The sequence below is a fragment of the Fusarium oxysporum genome, chromosome I, assembly GCF_013085055.1.
Source record: "Fusarium oxysporum Fo47 chromosome I, complete sequence".
Taxonomy (NCBI): Eukaryota; Fungi; Ascomycota; class Sordariomycetes; order Hypocreales; family Nectriaceae; genus Fusarium; species Fusarium oxysporum.
Genome location: NC_072840.1, coordinates 575,388 through 592,263, shown reverse-complemented (window position 1 = coordinate 592,263; position 16,876 = coordinate 575,388). Strand labels below are relative to the sequence as shown.

The 16,876-nt window shown below is 49.9% G+C and overlaps 5 protein-coding genes across 5 annotated transcripts; 2 read left to right on the top strand and 3 right to left on the bottom strand.

The window, feature by feature from the left end:
• Nucleotides 1-75: 75 nt before the first annotated feature.
• FOBCDRAFT_313357 (fungal-specific transcription factor domain-containing protein) lies at nucleotides 76-2,400 on the bottom strand. The gene is made up of 3 exons (XM_031180484.3): nucleotides 2,129-2,400; nucleotides 1,124-2,082; nucleotides 76-1,074 (listed from the first exon to the last, which is right to left on the bottom strand). Exons 1-3 carry the CDS (start codon nucleotides 2,352-2,354, stop codon nucleotides 121-123), a joined length of 2,139 nt encoding a protein of 712 aa, XP_031041252.2. The 5' UTR covers nucleotides 2,355-2,400; the 3' UTR covers nucleotides 76-120.
• Nucleotides 2,401-2,602: 202 nt separating this feature from the next.
• On the bottom strand, nucleotides 2,603-3,886 carry FOBCDRAFT_234980 (uncharacterized protein; the record flags this gene model as incomplete). The annotated part of the gene is made up of 3 exons (XM_059610005.1): nucleotides 2,603-3,355; nucleotides 3,419-3,627; nucleotides 3,697-3,886. 3 exons carry the CDS (start codon nucleotides 3,884-3,886, stop codon nucleotides 2,603-2,605), a joined length of 1,152 nt encoding a protein of 383 aa, XP_059466525.1.
• Nucleotides 3,887-4,913: 1,027 nt separating this feature from the next.
• FOBCDRAFT_246430 (uncharacterized protein) lies at nucleotides 4,914-6,134 on the top strand. Its single transcript, XM_059610779.1, has 5 exons — nucleotides 4,914-4,935; nucleotides 4,981-5,186; nucleotides 5,244-5,312; nucleotides 5,361-5,830; nucleotides 5,876-6,134. Exons 1-5 carry the CDS (start codon nucleotides 4,919-4,921, stop codon nucleotides 6,125-6,127), a joined length of 1,014 nt encoding a protein of 337 aa, XP_059466524.1. The 5' UTR covers nucleotides 4,914-4,918; the 3' UTR covers nucleotides 6,128-6,134.
• Nucleotides 6,135-6,387: 253 nt separating this feature from the next.
• FOBCDRAFT_209977 (aldehyde dehydrogenase domain-containing protein) lies at nucleotides 6,388-8,164 on the top strand. Its single transcript, XM_059609295.1, has 2 exons — nucleotides 6,388-6,650; nucleotides 6,699-8,164. The coding sequence occupies exons 1-2, from the start codon at nucleotides 6,526-6,528 to the stop codon at nucleotides 8,077-8,079; spliced, it is 1,506 nt and encodes a 501-aa protein (XP_059466523.1). The 5' UTR covers nucleotides 6,388-6,525; the 3' UTR covers nucleotides 8,080-8,164.
• An 11-nt stretch (nucleotides 8,165-8,175) lies between these two features.
• On the bottom strand, nucleotides 8,176-11,668 carry FOBCDRAFT_209976 (ankyrin repeat-containing domain protein). Its single transcript, XM_031180480.3, has one exon. The coding sequence runs from the start codon at nucleotides 11,577-11,579 to the stop codon at nucleotides 8,442-8,444; it is 3,138 nt and encodes a 1,045-aa protein (XP_031041248.2). The 5' UTR covers nucleotides 11,580-11,668; the 3' UTR covers nucleotides 8,176-8,441.
• Between the last annotated feature and the right edge of the window lie 5,208 nt (nucleotides 11,669-16,876).

The window sequence follows — 16,876 nt, the reverse complement described above, 5'->3', positions numbered from 1 at the left end:
GACTTTGCATTATGGAGTTTAATGATTTAAAATAGTAAAATAGACAAAATGACTTAATGGGAGCTTAAGAAAACATGTCGCTGTGAGTGTGAGAACAGAATCGAGCGGTAAATGTCATATCTATGCTAGACTTTCCTGCACAAGACTCTGCCAACTAGTGGTCCAATCCCCAGACTGCTTTCTCCTCTCCCAAATCAGCGGCACAACAACCCCCGCCGGCCTATTCGTAAAATAAACCCCCTTATCATCCGTAACCCCCAAACATTTCAGCGCTCGTTCCTGCAAATCCGGGCTCACAGCTTCACAAGCCGCCACAAAAGCAGGCCACGCCAAGCTCGTAGCAAAATCCTGGTCATCGATCAACTCACTTAAACACGGCTCAAGATACTCCAATGTCTTTCGCACCAGGTCTTGCAAGATCATGGCGTTCATGTCGTACACTCTTCGGTAGAAGTAGATCACCAGAGCTTGATGGATTGCGAGTGTCATGGAGCGGACTTGAGGATGGCGGACGAGGTCTTCGTCCCCTGTGGGCATTTTGACGGGTTCAGTGGGATCGAGGGTCGAGGGCCATGCCCAGATTCGGTTTTCGAGGGTTTTGGTGTGTTTGGAGAGGGCTTCTGATATAGAGGGGTTGCAGCGCGCGACAGTTTCCAGACGATTCTTCTCATTAGATAAAGACACAGTCTGCGATAGCAGTGTCATAAGAGACTCAGGAATGCCGTAAATAACCGGATAAAGTGTTTGAGTCCAGCGTCCTTGGACTTCAAGATGGATGTCATTGTATCCAAGCTCATCGGTCTTTTCTTGAGCGGGATCAAGACCTATGTTCAAACCCTCTTCTGTGATACGGAATGTTCGGAATTGCTCACGGCCTTGGATCTCTGAAGAGCTTTCGGGCAGAGGTTCACTCCAGAGGGATATGCTCTCTGCGATCACACGAAGATGAGTGTACATATGGTGCAGAAGACGTGATTTGAAGGGATTTTGGGCTTGGTGTGCTAGACCGCGCAGACGGATGAGGCGTTCTGCATCGAGGAGGAAGATACGGAATGCGCGCGCTCCGTTGTGTAACTGACTTTGGTAAGTTGTTGATCAAATAAATGGGGATAGGGAGACTTACCGAAGTCATGGCCATGGCGAGGATAGCCATCAGAAGCTCCTTGTAACTCGCTTGTCTCGGCCCAAACATCTCATGCTGCAGCGCCTGCCGGAGATGGTTCTGCGCTCGTTCATGATTCTTCAATCCAATTTCTTCCCAATCCGCCGATAAAGAATTCGGTGCCTTGGACATGTGAAGTTGCAGTGCACTATGAGCAAGCAGAGTATAAAAGATCGAAGAGCGGGTATGAGAAGCTTCGTTCCAGAGTGATAGCTCAGCAAATGTCTCGAGGGCACAAGGAAGAAAGATAATTTCCCATGGGGACTTGCGTTTTGCTTGCATGGTTGAGCGTTGGCCGGCGATGTGTTGCCTGTAGTGGCGGAGTAATGGCTCTGCTTCTTCTGGAAGGCCGGAGTGGCTTGTGATGTTTCTTGGGTATGGAACGACTTCGCTCATTGAAGCTTGAAGTCCAGGGTCGATATTCTCTTCTTGTGCAGTAGTGTCGTTGCCCATGACTTGAGATATGAAGCCTGGGCTGAAGAGTGCCAGTCCTTCAGCTCCTATTGGATCATCGACAAAGAAGTTTGCCATAGAATCATGCATATGCATCTGATCACCCGCTGTCATCTCTTCAGAGTTGATGTTGAAGCTCGGATCCAACGAATGTGTAAAGATATCCAGGTCATCATCAGGCAGTTGATCTGGCCAGTCTGTTCGTTGAATCTCTTCAATGAAACCATCAGTCTCGGCATACATGCTCGTCGATGTGTTATCAGTGTTAGTATCCGGAGAACACTCAATCATATCCAACGTCAACTCCTTCTCCTCAACAGACTGGAAGACTCCAAAAGGACCTTTCATCAACGCATCTCCAACATCACTCTTCTCACACGCAGAATCAATATCCGCCAACAACGCCAACGCCGTCCTCTTCCCCAAACTCCCCTTCAACTCATCACTCATCAAACGTCTCTCACTCTCTATGTTCATCAGTCATCAGTTCTCCAGCCGGACCGGAGCACTTACCGGAGAATAGTGGATACCGATACTCCGAGCCCCGATGACTCTGCTGCAACTCCGGCCTGACAGCATCATCCCTAATCCAAAACAGCCGTGCTCCGTAGCCTCCACAGACAAGCCCCAGTCGTTTACAGGTCCCACATTCGGGCTGAGCCTCGTCGCATTTTGCGTGGCGCGAACGACAGGTTCGACAGCCTGTGAAGGTACGTGTTCGTTCGACTTTTTTGGGCATCTTAGATAGGAAAGTGGAGAAGCAACACAAGATGAGATGAGATGAAATGAGACGCGGGTTGATTGCTTCTTCTAACGAGGGACATTGATCCCGGGGGAGGGAGGTTGTGTTATTGTGCTGTTGATGAGATGGCGAAAAGGGAATGTCTCCGCGGGGTGGGGTAGCCGCTTATCGGAGTGGCCGTGGCGAGGGACATTTGGAGGTTAGCTTGAGCTAGTGAAGGTCGCTGGATTAAGTTGATATGCCAATTAGAGACCCCAAAGTCGTCTCGGGTTTATGCCTTTGTGGGATAAAATAGTCCAAGGGCAGTCGCTCATGTTTGAGGGTGGCAATTCATTCTTCGCGACCTTCATGTAATGGAGAAAACTCTCTGATCTAAAACCCCAGCTACCCTCCACGGTTTGTGAGACCAGTGTTGACGTGTTCACTAGCCTCCCAAAGATATAATAATAATAGCCCATAAAGAATGATTGGAGTATACAGAATCCATCCACCTTGGACTCGTCAGTCATATTTGGGTCCGTGATGCCGAAACCATCCGACATTGCCCTTGTATCACCCTTAATTGTAGCAATGAACCAGGAAAGGATGTCCTCTGGCATTCGATGTAGAGAGTTCTGCAGCCCCTCGATCAACTCTTGATTAAGCACCAAACCGAGGCTCTCCGCGAGACTCATTATTCCCGTTGATGTACACTCGACCTCTGCGCCTTGAGCAAAGATTGAATATTGAATGTCGGTAAACTGGGCAAGTGGTTCCTCAACGTTCACAACAAGAAACCCGTCGGACCTATCAGAATACTTTCGAAGTCCAATTGCAACCGCAGCAGCCGCCTTGATTCCTTCTTTCCATGCCATTCGACAGAAGTTTTTAGCCTCTGCTGTAATCGGAAAGATACTGATGCTTTCTGGTGGGTGTTTTAGCGAGACAGTCATTGTCGCATTACGTTTGAGTATTGCAGCACTAATCCGGGCCCGAGTTGCGCAATCGTGGAGGAAGGGCTCTCTGGAGTATATAACGTGACAAGAGCCCCTTGGATTAGATGCAAACATGCCTCATTCAACACTCAAGATATCAATCCCAAGGCTGTAAAGGCAAGTTGCCACGCCAGCAACATCGGAAGATACAGTCTCGAAGCTGTCAGTGTTGGACCTCAACAACCATAGAACGAACGCTTCTATATGCGGCGTGTCACTCGCGGGCATGTAACCCGGGAGTATGTGCCCCTGACCAAGCATATCCTCTTTGTATTTCTCAACAGCATCACTCAACCCTCGAATGCATGCAGTTGATCTCCAAGCATTCAGACGAGAGATTTACTGCGAGCGAAGAATCTCCAAACCCCTTTCCGTAGGGTCAAGCAAGGCACTTAAAATCTTGTATAACAATGGTTGAACGACACTGCGGTTTGCAAAGTGATCCAGAACCGCCACTATGCAAATCATCACCGATTTGAATAGAGGCAGTTCCTGCGTAATGGGCGGGGGACGCGCTATAGCAGGTGGGATTTTGTGGAAGTGAGTCGAGCTCATCTGGATCGCCAATACCCTGGGCTCTCTCAATCCAACACCCGACTTCTCCCGTCTACAGGATCCTATAGTGGGATGCTTCTTGACGTGACCTTCTCTTGGTAAAGTGCCGGTATATCGTGGAAAGAAATGCAATTACGTATTTCATTAGGGAAGGTCTAAGTGAGGCCTTGTCCCATTTATGGAGAAGTTAACAAACGTGATGAAGAATTATTCTCATAGATTGCAGGCTCGAATATACAGGTTCATAATTTAGCCGGAACTTGTGACCCGCTGATGGCCCAAATTGATAAGGCCTTTGATTCAAATCTCCGATGACATTCTTTTGGCTTATAGCGAAATCAGTAAACACAGCAACAGCTAACCGTTCTTTGCCAGCTCTGTTCTGAAGGCGCAGTTGGTAGTTGATGCTTTGTAGGATTACCCTTTATATTCCATCTTCCTCGCTCTATACGCTACTCTCATATTCCAAAATAACTCTATATACCTTGGACGAAGGGTGGTGCAGTGGTATCTACCTATGAACCCATAAACCTTCTATAAGTCCGCACCTAAAATCCTAAAACGCTCTTCCCTGCGCCACTCTTCGTTTTTGCAGGTCGTGCGTTCGAATACAGGTATCAACATTTATAGCATAAAGCCAAGAAGCCTTTTCGAGATTCTGGTCCCATTCCTTTGTTTCTTTCAGTGGTAGTTGGTGATACGGCCAGCGACGGGCTTGTCTCCACTTTGCAATGTCGCATTCCTCATCTGGAGGCGATGGATCCTCTGGGAGGCACTAAAAAGGCAAGTCTCCGCGACGACTACATTTGGCCTCATTTATAACATCATTCATTATTCGAGTGGCTGGTAAATGCATGCGCATGCAAATAAAAACAAGTAATTCATGCGCCATTATCTCCGCAGTGTCGTAATTCCAGCGGTGCGTAGCTTAATAATATTCGTGACACAACATACACCCATAAAACCCCATCTCCATAGCTGCAGCACCTCCATCCAGCACAGCACTCCCAGCACCACGTAAACACACAAACAATGACCTCAATCTTTCTGTAAGACCCCAAACCCCTTCTCCCTTTGCTTACTAACAACTGCAGCACCGGCGCATCGGGCTACGTAGGCGGTCAGCTCCTCCACGAGCTCACACAAGCTCATCCCGAGTACACCATCGCCACGCTCGTGCGCGACGCCAACGCAGCTGAGACCATTTCGCAGGCGTATCCGAAAGTGCGTACTGTGGTGGGCGACCTAGATGAAAGTGCGCTCGTGGAACAGGAGGCTTCACGAGCTTCTGTGGTACTTAGTCAGTGATGTTTCATGAAACTTTGGTGGTGTGGTGTTGCTGACGGAGGTAACTTAGATGTTGCGTCGAATAAGCATATTGGATCGTTGCAGGCGATTCATCGGGGATTGACAAAGAGAGGAAATGGTGAGACATGATACTTTGAATGAGAAGGACCGAATTGACGATGGATAGGTTATTTGATTCAAATTTCTGGTGCGAGTTTGTTGCCTGTCAAGGACTTATCTTCACCGTCCTTCAAGCCTGGTGAACCCTCCAGCGAAGTCTGGGATGATCTCGATAGGGTCTCTTCCATTCTGGACCTCATCCGCAGCCACGACTCTCGCGTGGTAGACAACTACATTCTTAAAATCGCCAAAGAAACGCCGTCTATCAAAACAGCCCTCGTCCTCCCTCCCATTATTTACGGAAAGGGTCAAGGTCCAGTTAAGCAGCGCAGCGTTCAAATCCCCGCACTCTCAAAAGTCGCGATCGAGCGAGGCCATGCCGTCAGAGCGGGTCGCGGTTTAGCAGCCTGGACAAATGTTCACGTCGCTGACCTCGCAAGATTATTCACCATTTTAGCTGAGAAGGGGGCAAAGGGAAGTGAGGATGAGAATGTCTGGGGTGAGAAGGGTATTTATCTTCCCGGTGTCGGCGAGCTGGTAAGTTCAAGTCGCTCTACGAGCCTTACAAAGCTAACAATCTAGACATGGGCCGATATTTCAGATAGAGTCGCCAAAGCAGCAAAGGACCAAGGACTCATCGATACTCTTGAAGTCGAAGAACTGTATAAACCAGAAGTCGACACTGCACTCCCCGCTGGTTCAGTCTTCTTCGGCAGCAATGCCCGAAGCAAGCCCCGTCGCGCCACTGAAGTTTTGGGCTGGAAGCCAAGCGAGACAGGGCTTGATGAAGAGATTCCTCGGGCTGTGGCTGAAGAGGCAGAGAGTCGAAAGTAAACATAAGCTAGTCTATAATGAGATAATTGATAGACAATAAGAATATTCTCTGTTATCTTGAGTCATATGATATGAAGTGTCGGTTGGATGTAATTCTTTGCCCAGTGTGAGTAGGTCGATGGAGATGCGGGGTAGTGTAAGGTAGCGCTGTCGTTGTAGGCTTCACTTCCCTATCTTGGTAGTGGGGATGATTGCGCGGGGTTTAAAAAGAGAAGGTCTGCGCGATCAAGACAACGGAAACAATCGCCATTCTCATCAGTCTATATCGGATTGAATTGAGAGTCAGTTGCCATACAAGATATATCAATTGTCCAAGCACAAGAAGCCTTTTCCCAAGCTCGTCCAAGGCATCAAGGTTCATCTACACCAACCAGCTCATCTCATCACTCTAGACCAAAATGGCTGCCTCAATTGAACTCACTGCTCCCAACGGAGTGAAATGGTCTCAACCAACCGGCCTCTTCATCAACAACGAATTCGTCCCCTCATCAAGCAACAAAACCCTCACATCAATCGACCCCGCGTAAGCTCCCCTCCCCCTCACTCCCTGTACCTCCACTAACACGCCCAGCACCGAACAAGAAATTGCAACAGTTCAATCTGCAGATTCTCAAGACATTGACAAAGCCGTCAAAGCAGCCAAGGCCGCACTGCGCCATGAATCATGGAGAGATCTCCCCGCCTCAGACAGAGGTCAACTCATGGCCCGTCTCGCCGACCTGATTGAGTCCAAGCGCGAGCTCTTTGCTACAATTGACGCTTGGGATAACGGCAAGACGTACATTGAGACGCTGGAGAATGATCTCGTTGAGGCCGTAGGCGTTATTCGCTATTACTCCGGCTGGGCTGATAAGACGTTCGGTCAGACGATTAACACAACGCCGAAGAAGTTTGCGTATACAATTCGTCAGCCGATTGGTGTTGTTGCGCAGATTATCCCGTGGAATTATCCTCTGTCCATGGCGACGTGGAAACTTGGGCCTGCGCTTGCATGTGGAAATACAGTTGTCATCAAGGCAGCGGAACAGACGCCCCTAAGTCTTCTTGTCCTGGGAGAGCTCATCAAAGAAGCCGGTTTCCCACCTGGTGTTGTCAACATTGTCAATGGTCTGGGCAAGGACACGGGCGCTGCGTTGGTACAGCATCCATTGGTTGACAAGATCGCCTTCACGGGGTCAACAGCCACGGCAGCTAGCATCATGGGTGTCGCAGCAAAAACGCTCAAAAACATCACCCTCGAGACGGGCGGGAAATCCCCGTTGATTGTGTTTGACGATGCAGAGCTCGATCAGGCTGTTAAGTGGTCGCATTTCGGCATCATGTCGAACCAAGGACAGATCTGCACCGCGACGTCGCGAATTCTTGTGCAAGAGACTATTTATGAGAAGTTCATCAAGGAATTTATTGATACGCTGAACACGGTTAGCAAAGTTGGTAACCAGTGGGACAAGGAGACGTATCAGGGACCGCAGGTATCCAAAGTTCAATACGAGAGAATCCTAGAGTACATTGACATTGGCAAAAAAGAGGGCGCCACAGTCGCAGCAGGCGGTCATCCCCTCAAGGTCGGAGGTTCAGACAAGGGATTTTACATTTCTCCCACTGTTTTCACAGACGTCAAGCCCTCTATGAGAGTGTTCCGCGAAGAAATCTTTGGTCCGGTTGTTGTTATTTCGACGTTCAAGACTGAGGAGGAAGCGATTGAGTTGGCGAATGATACGACTTATGGACTTGGCGCTGCTGCTTTCACGACGAATTTGGAAAAGGCTCATCGCGTTGCTGCTGCGATTGAGGCGGGAATGGTCTGGATTAATAGTAGCCAGGATTGCGATCCTCGTGTGCCGTTTGGTGGTGTTAAGCAGAGTGGAATTGGCAGGGAGCTTGGTGAGGCGGGATTGGAGGCGTATACGCAGATCAAGTCGGTTCATGTCAACATGGGAAACAGGCTATAAATTATGGCATTTAAACGAATAGATAAGTCAAGATTGCATGTCAATGCAACATGTGGCGCGCACTCAATTGAGACATTCACAGTTGGGATCATGATGCTTCAAAACTCATCTGTATTATCGTCGACAAATAGATTGACAAAGAAAATGTAAGTGGATACATGGTATTACTATACCAGTGGGATATGAACAAAACGAAGAAAAAAAAGAAAATGCCCAAGGTAAACAAAGAGGATATATATAAAAAGGACACAAGACCAGGCAAACCATCCAATCCAGTCCAGTCCAATTCCCATAAAGCAATCTCGCAGACTCCAACCCCATCCCAGTCCCAAGCATTCATCATCTTACACGGACCCCGTAAATTAAACAGATTTTACCATGGCATACTCCTTCAGAATCTGAACTGCCTCATCCCAGCCTCGCGAAGCAGCAATCTCAGTGACACTTCGATCAAGCTCATCCTTAACATCGAGATCAAACCCAGCCTTCTCACCCAGAAGACGAAGGATCTGCTCATCGCCGTTCTCAACAGCCTGCATGACACCGTTCCATCCACGGTACACCTTGTTAGGATCAGCGCCGTGCTCGAGCAGAAACTCGAGAATCTCAGAGTCTCCGCGGTACCGGCGCAGGGCCTTGACGACGGGGAGATGCTCGCCGGGGGCGTTAATGTCGGCGCCGCCCTCGTTGATGAGGAACCACACGATGTCCTTGCGGTCCTCGCGGATGGCGGATGTGAGAGGCGAGAAAACACCGCCGTTCTTGTCCTCGACTGACACGCCGGCTGCGAGGAGGAGCTTAACGGACTCGAGCTGGTTGGCAACGACGGCCATTTCCATGACGCCCTTGAAGGCGCGGGGCTCAGCGAGCACGGAGAGGATGCGCTTGAGCACAGGGGGGTTGCGGACAGCCATGCAAACGGGCCAGTCTTGGCCGCGAACATTAGGATCAGCACCGTTGCTGAGCAAAAAGTCCACCATCTCGACCCTGTTCTCACGAATAGCAGTCGTCAACGGTGAGTGACCCTTGGGGTTCTTGTCGTTAGGGTTCATTCCCTTCTCAAGCAGCCATGTGAGCGCCTCCATGTTGTTAACACTGACAGCAGTCTCGACAATGCCCTTGGGAGAGCTGAGGTTCACGCCGGCGTCGACAAGAGGGGGGAGGAATTGAAGACGGTTGTGCGTGATACACTTGAAGGCGGGATACTCGCTGGCGGGGACGTTGGGGTCTGCCTTGTTGGCGAGGAGGAGGTGGAAGATGTCAGGGCGGTTGTCGCGGATGGATGTGCAGAGGGGCGTGTAGACGCCGTCCTTCTTCTGGTTGGGGTCGACCTTTGCGTTGAGGAGGACCTTGACTGACTCGATGTTGTTGACACTGACGGCAAGCTCCATGATACCGGGTGCCTTCTTGGGGTCTGCGCCGTGGGACAGGAGAACTTGGAGACAGGCGCTCTGGTAGGTAGCGGGCCAGAGCATGTGCTTGGGGCCAGGCAAATTAGGGTTTGCGCCGTGGTCGAGAAGACTGTTAACGATATCGACGCGCGAGTTCTGAATGGCCTCGAACAAGGCGGTCTTTCCCTCACGACTCTTCAGATCGGGATCAGCGCCGTAGTCGAGGATGAGGTCGATGAACTTCTTGGGCGTCTTCTTGTTGATAGCGCTGCTGAGGAGCGTCTCGCCCGTAGCGGTCAACTGATTAGGGTCACCGCCATAAATAAGAAGCAGGTGAGCAAAGTTGACCTTGTTGGCGATACAAGCAGCAGCAAGGGCAGTCTCGTTATCCTCACCCATAGCGAAGCGAGGATCAGCGCCGTACTTGAGGAGAGGAACGGCACCAGCGAGGAAAGACTTCTCCACGGAGGCAAAGAGCGGTGTTACACCATCGCGATCAGTGCCGTTGGGATCAGCACCGAAGAGGAGGAGAAGACGAACAGCCTCGGCGTCGCTGTTGAGAACAGCTTCCTTAAGAGCGAGATGCTCGGGACCAGTGTTGGGAGATACACCACGATCCAGCAGCTGTTCGATGAGTTTGTGGTTCCTGCCGCGCACGGCGGTGAGGAGAGCGGACTTGAGGTTGGCTGCGTCGGCGCCGACGGTGTTTCTCGGGTTCCAGCGGGGCATGCTGAAGGGATCGGCCTTGAGTCGCACGACCTTTGTGCCACCGTTGAGATCAAGACCCGAAAGCTCCTCGAGAGAGGCTTCACTATCTGACACGGCAGTGTGATGCGACCGTGTCTCGTGGTGTTCGTCAAAGGTGCTCATGCGGTCAAAGGTAGCGGTGGTACCAGAGTGATATCGCTCATTGGAGGCGATTGAACTAGCAGTGTTGTGATGATGACCGGTAAATGAACGAGCATCGTTGTGCAGTGAGGCAGCGAGGGTATCCTCGCGCATAGACGACGATCGCTCCGTCCAGGGGAGGGGAGGTAATGGGGGTTGAGAACCCATCGACATGGCGCTGTGTCCCTCCACGCCACGATGTTGCGACGCAGAAGAAGGTCTGTACTGCGAACCACCGTGGTCAGAGAGCTTCGATCTAGGCGCCATACCAGCACGGGTATCCATGCGGTCGAGAGCGGCAGCGAGGCCAGTGTAGCCGATACCAAGCTCATTCTCAATCTTCTCATTACCCAGACTCCACTGAAACATAAGCGCACTCATGCGCAGACTCTCGCGCGTGCGTCCAAGGGCACTGATCATCTTCTCGATGTCATTATCACCAAAGATGCGACCCCAGCCACGACGCATACGGCCCATGGCACCTTTACGTTCATTCTCGAGGAACTTGCCCAGCATCTGGTCCAGCAGCTGGAAATCCGCCTGCGTCACGCGGAACTTCTTGCTCAGCTCTGAGATGACGTCGCCGGGGAACGTCTGCTGGTTGCGGATGCACTCACCGAGACCAGCTTCAATGGAGAAGAGGATTTCGCATGTGTCGAGGAAGTCGTGGGCGAGCGTGTCAAGGCCGTGGGGCTGCTTGGTCACCATGGTGAGATACTCGAGCATGCGCACCGAGATACGGTCGCCGAGCGCCGTGGTCTTGTGGCATAGCTCCAGACAGGCGCTCTGCGCCTTTGTCGAGTTGGCCATGACGCTACTCTTTTTGCTGTTAAGCGATCTCGGAACTGTAGCGACGGCGGTGGTAGTGTTAGTGGTAACACTGGGAGCTCTCTTCTGCGAGGAGTGCGATGTGCCAGGCGCAGTAGGGCTCTTGATAGGACTAGCAGCAACGTGGACCTGTGAAGACACAGGAACGACTTGCTTCTTCTGAGGAGGAGTTCTAGGTCGTGTGACGGTTGTGACCTGTGCGATAGATGGAGCAACGGTTGTGATTGATGGGGCGACGGCGAGGACAGGACTGCTCGGAGACGAGGGCAGGCCAAGAGCTTCCTTTGATACGAGGGAGAAGGACTCGCGGGGACCTAGAGCAAGGGCTTCGATGAAAGAGTATTCCTTGTCGTGTCTCTCTGCAGCAGCTTGAGCGGTTCCCACGGCGGTCATTATTTTGTATATAAAAACGAATGGGAGACCAAGATGGGGGGGATCTTGTTCCCTTTGTGCTTGCGGGCGAAAAGAGATACAAAGCTGTTTTAGCTTTAAAAATGGGGAGGTCAATCAGCCTTTATGGCGCTTTTTCTCTTTCGAACCAGTTCCACACCCAGAGATCAGGTCTGGTGCATGCCAGTCGAGAATTCCTACCGTCAGGTACCGCACTGTACATCCCATCCAAGCAAATGCCCAGGAGGAGAGCAGTGTGCTTTGGTATGGCCTCCCAGGTCTAGTCCCTGACGGAAGTCGTCTAAGGCGGAACGGATCTGCCGGCCTGAACGAGTAGCGCACGCCCATGCAGCCAAGATCACAGGGGGGTCCACACCCGTCAGCTCCCATCGAGGCGAGCTAGACAAGCTAGGGGAACCCCTGTTACAGAGCAGATCGGCGCTTTGACTGTAAGACAAAGTGCCACGGACCCTGGGTCTCTGGTGATGGTGAGGGGAAGTTGGGCGACGCGATGTTATGTCGTTAAGTAAACAGGGACGGGTTTATTACCAGCCTGGGCCAAGTACGATATCCAATTCAAGGCATGAGCTGCAAGGAAAGATAACGATCCGATAGAAAAATACTGGGAATAACGGCAGGGAGAGACGGGGAGAAAGATACATCAGATATCGCAAACATGAAACCAAAGAGTAGTGCAGCAGCTACGTACTGTACAGGGACCACACAAGCAATAAAGACATGTACGCTCGGACGAAGCGCATGCAACCACGATAATTGACTACACTCAAATCTCAGCACTGAAGACACACTTGACAGTGACAAGATTTTGAAGGTAACGGTGGCACAGCCCGGGGACAAATCACATCGTCACCCGAGGAGTAGGGCCTGCTCACATTAAGCTTTGCAGGGGTACAGGGGGGAGAGGAGAGGGCTTGTCCCCAATCGTCAGCAAATTTCACAGAGTCCGTGTCACACATTTCACAGTGCAACGTTATTGTTCAGCCGTCTTCTTGGCCGAGGCTACACTGTGTCCAGATCTATTGTTAGTGTCGACAGTAGCGCAGCGCGGTTACAGTAGCGTGAAGCACAAGGGGGTCATCACGATCACAAGTTCGAGTCGGGATTAAGAAAAGGAACCCTGTGAGATTCCATGGGTGCAAAATGAGAACCTGCAGAAAATGGATATTCCTCTTGGTCATCAGTACTGTTGGGTCGTGACTCTCTTTTTTCGCCTGAAACATTTTAAACGCAAGGGTGCTTTACAGGAAAGATCTGCTCAATATGGGGGGGTTTAGTTTGCGAGCCACTGAACAATCCCCCTCTGTGAGCCCATGGCAACAGACTCTGGCGCTAGAGCAGAGCAAACCACGGGAATACAGAGAGCGTTCCTGGCGCCAAACGCGGAACAGGGACATGGATTTGAGGGAGATTTTTGACAATCGCTTTAATCGCGAAAGAAGAGAAGGAAGAGGAAATGATTCAAAAAAAAAAAAAGAAAGGAAAGCCTCGTTTATGTATGCATATCTTGGCTCTTCCCTTGCATTTGAGTCACGATGCGAAAAATCTCCCTGCTTCTTGAGTGCGCTGATGTCTCGGACCCCTGACCTTCTCTCCACTGGACGAATACTACCACTGTAACATATGGATCGTGAGATAACCGAATGAGAGAATTGACTGGACGGTATCAATTGGAAACCTGAATGCCACCTCCAGCCACGTCAATACCACCTTCTTTACGCATGAATGGCAATTTACGTAGTATGGTAAACATGCCAGTAAGCAGTCATCCTTGCTTATTATACCTGCTACCAATATATACAGGGCCCCATCACGAGCTCAGCCCAGCTCAAGATACAGGCGATAAACACTGCAGATATACTGTATAAACAACTGCCACGTGGAGTATGCGTATGCAAGGGGAAACCATACCCGAGTGGTTTACTCCAGCCAAAGTCTAGACTCGTAACAACCAAGCCCCGAAGTTTGTCTACCTCCATCATCCCAAGATCCCCAAATCTCAACTCTGTCCGGATCAAGGCATCGCTAAAGGTCTAGCTCCCCCTAAAAAGAAAGGGGCCGCATCTAAGGACGAACTTTTTTTCATCCCTTGTGATGCAGCTTGCTTTTCCTTTCCTTGACGTGAACCACTGAGAGGAGACCTGTCGTAAACGAACTGCTACCCCATAGCCCTACGATGAATCCATGCATGGCATCATCGATATATTGCTTTTTCCTCGCTATTTCCCCATAATATGCAAGTCAATTAAATGCGATGAATCAATTTCCTGCCAAAAGTGAGAGTCCCAAAGAACCGGGACCCGTTCCCGTTCTCCGCACCACTTTTTTACTTTGGAGGCGTTGAGGCCAAGTGGGTTTTGGGCTCACGACTCTGTTTAAATACCTTGGGCGCTCTGATGCCTTCCATTCCATTTTTCGCAAACGGCACTCGAGAAATGATAAGCTTTACGCCCGGCTGTGCCGCATTCCAGGTTCCTGGTGCATTTTAAGTTAAGTTAAGTTGGGAGGATCAATAGTTAATAAACTGGTACATGTTATCTCTCATTCCAAATCTGATCTGTAGTATTTCGTGATCATCGCCCTGCTTATACCTCCACTGCTTAAACCTCCACTGCTGTGCTGCTTCAACCTCCACTGCCAACCTCACTGCAAGTATCTCGAAGGATTCAATGCAAGGGAGCTTTACAAAAGACAAAGTGACGATATATCGTACCATTATGCAACCGTTGCGCATGCGTAACTGAGACTCTTTTGCTTTTTCTTCTCTCAATTGAACCAGCCGTCACGTTTTAAGCCCGAGAAATAAAACAAAAAAGTATCGCCCTCACAGCTGGAATGACGCCAGACTCAATCGCGCCCGCAAGAAAAACCATCCAATCCAATAATACCAAACCCCGTTTAAGCAGATACCGTACTCCGCAGGAAGCAAGGGAAACAATGAACATGTCACATCCCGTATTTCTGCAAATCTGACGTCTCACACGAAGACAAAGCTGATGTAACATTGGACGATTACAAAGTCCGATGGACGACGGCACGGGACGGAAAGGCAATCTCGCACACACTTACCAACGAAACAAACTGTCTAGACTGTGCTCTTTTGTCCCTATGTGCATGCGCACACCTTATCTGTCCATTCGTGTTTATTTAGCCACCACCAACTGGCTTAGTATCAGTGCGCATCGCATCGGCCGCGTAGAGCCTCCCGTATCTCCAGGTGTTTTCGTGGCGTTTACAGGGGGCTGTCAATCTGCCCGCACTGGAAACGCGAAGAAGTGGCTTTCACTTCACGGCTGGGTAATTTACACCGGGGAAGCAAAAGTGGCTTGCGTCGTTATTGAACAGAGGGTATTGTCGATGAACTCTGTTGTAATTAGCGCTGCAATCAGAATCATCTAGATGTCTTCTTCCTTACCAACACACAAACCCAACACTCTTGACAGCAATTGACACCAACAGTGGCACGGCACACTCGCCGACAATCCCCTCCCGCTTGGTCAGTGCCAGAAGCAGTGCTCGGACATGACGCCACCACGGTTCTTCTTAGATCTGGCCCTCTCTCGAGCCGTTGATTTTGTCCCCGCGTGCACTTTCTCCCACCCAGTAGTCTGCACTAACTAAATCCCCTAAGCTCAATCCACTACACTACACTACACTACCAGCCAGCCACAGACCCCGTCTAGTCCCAACAGACCGGGACACCACACGAGAGAGGAGGACTCGGGAAAATGCCAAAATCAGTCCGAACCCAGGAGATTGGGTCTGGCAGTGGCAATTAATTGGGGAATAAAAGAGAGGCGCGCAACAGATCGGACACATGCAATTGGCTTGAGTGATATGGAGAAGCAAATTACCGCATCGTTTCGGACGGCGCTACTGTACTTCGGAGCAATTCCGCTGGTTGTCAGTCGCTGTCACTGGCACCCGAGTGTTTGGGTCATGAATATTCTATCCACAATTAGGCGTGAAACGTTCAATCAATTACGATATCATGATGCGACAGCAAGATCTCAATTTAAAACACCCAAATGAAAATCTCATTTTTCTTCAGGACTGTTACTGGGAGGTCGTGGTTTCACGTATGGATCCTTCCGCCTCATTTGTCCACACGGGATCTAGGGTAAGCCTGCACGGCAAGGCGCCTGGAAGATTAACAACACGAGAATGAGCACACGGACAGTACGTTCAAGTGTTGGTGATGTGGACTAGGCAGAAACGGGGGAAAGAAGACGAAGCTAGGCAAAGGGGTCGTCGCGTACCTGAAGATCGAGCGACGTTGATTGGGTCTACGAAATCGGAATCTTCCACTGACACTAGGTAAAAGTGAATCTCAGTTCTTGCTCCGAACAGGAAGTTGGAAATTGCCATTACCATTGTTTATATTTGTCGGAGCAATACACGTGCTTCAATTACGGGGTAAACTTGCTCATTTGTTCGAAGGCAATAATAAAGACCAGCTAGATAACTGACATGTGAAGTATTCGTACAGCTAAGTTCATGATCACGCAAATGTTTGCTTCCTCATTTGTGCCACTTACGCAACAAACATCATCAGCACTTAAATCACAGCTTTATGCAAGGTACATACATCAGCCCTATCACTTCTCACATCGCCCGATCTCACTACCCACCTTTCGCAAACACAATCTCGTAGAATTAACACGATCACCCAATTTATCATCCTTTCCAACAAAATCCACTTTTAACTCAAGTTCCAGACCGCGCGCTATTGACCAACACAAAAAAAAAACAAAAAAAAAAAAAGCCCAGACTCCGCCACTACCGATGAATCGCGGGTGCCTAGACGCAAGTTTTTCTTCAAGAGTGACATTTTTAGTGGCCAGTCTAGCACATCAAATGACGAAGTTGGCCGATATACAATTAAATGTCAAGGAATGCGGAAAAAGCCATGGCCACCAGATCGGTATTTTGACAGATTGGTCAAAGCATCGTGTCCGTGATCGACGCGAAAAGGAAAGGGTATCACGTCAAAAAGATGCCAATCCTGCTAGTCTTCTTGTCCGGCGCGTGCTAACCACCCACCGGTTCTACCGTTGACAGCGGATAAACCCCTGAGTGACAGAGCTTTGATGTTGGCTAAAGTGGTGATCTCTAGTTTGACGGTGTGGCTAGACTTGTTCAGTTCATTAAATGGTGGCCTGGGGTAGTACAGTAGGAGAGTAGGTTCCAAAAAGACCAATCTACACGTCTACTGACTTATACCAAGTTTGGACAAGTCGGTTTGTCATTTAAATAAGAAGTCACAAGTTTCGCTTATGGAT

Coding starts and splice junctions, on each gene's coding strand:
- FOBCDRAFT_313357 (XM_031180484.3), bottom strand. CDS start 2,354: ATGCCCAAAAAAGTCGAACGAACACGTACCTTCACAGGCTGTCGAACC. Junction 2,083..2,128: donor TCGGTATCCACTATTCTCCG/GTAAGTGCTCCG, acceptor TGATGAACATAG/AGAGTGAGAGACGTTTGATG. Junction 1,075..1,123: donor TCGCCATGGCCATGACTTCG/GTAAGTCTCCCT, acceptor TACCAAAGTCAG/TTACACAACGGAGCGCGCGC.
- FOBCDRAFT_246430 (XM_059610779.1), top strand. Junction 5,187..5,243: donor ACGAGCTTCTGTGGTACTTA/GTCAGTGATGTT, acceptor GAGGTAACTTAG/ATGTTGCGTCGAATAAGCAT. Junction 5,313..5,360: donor ATTGACAAAGAGAGGAAATG/GTGAGACATGAT, acceptor GACGATGGATAG/GTTATTTGATTCAAATTTCT.
- FOBCDRAFT_209977 (XM_059609295.1), top strand. CDS start 6,526: ATGGCTGCCTCAATTGAACTCACTGCTCCCAACGGAGTGAAATGGTCT. Junction 6,651..6,698: donor CTCACATCAATCGACCCCGC/GTAAGCTCCCCT, acceptor TAACACGCCCAG/CACCGAACAAGAAATTGCAA.
- FOBCDRAFT_209976 (XM_031180480.3), bottom strand. CDS start 11,579: ATGACCGCCGTGGGAACCGCTCAAGCTGCTGCAGAGAGACACGACAAG.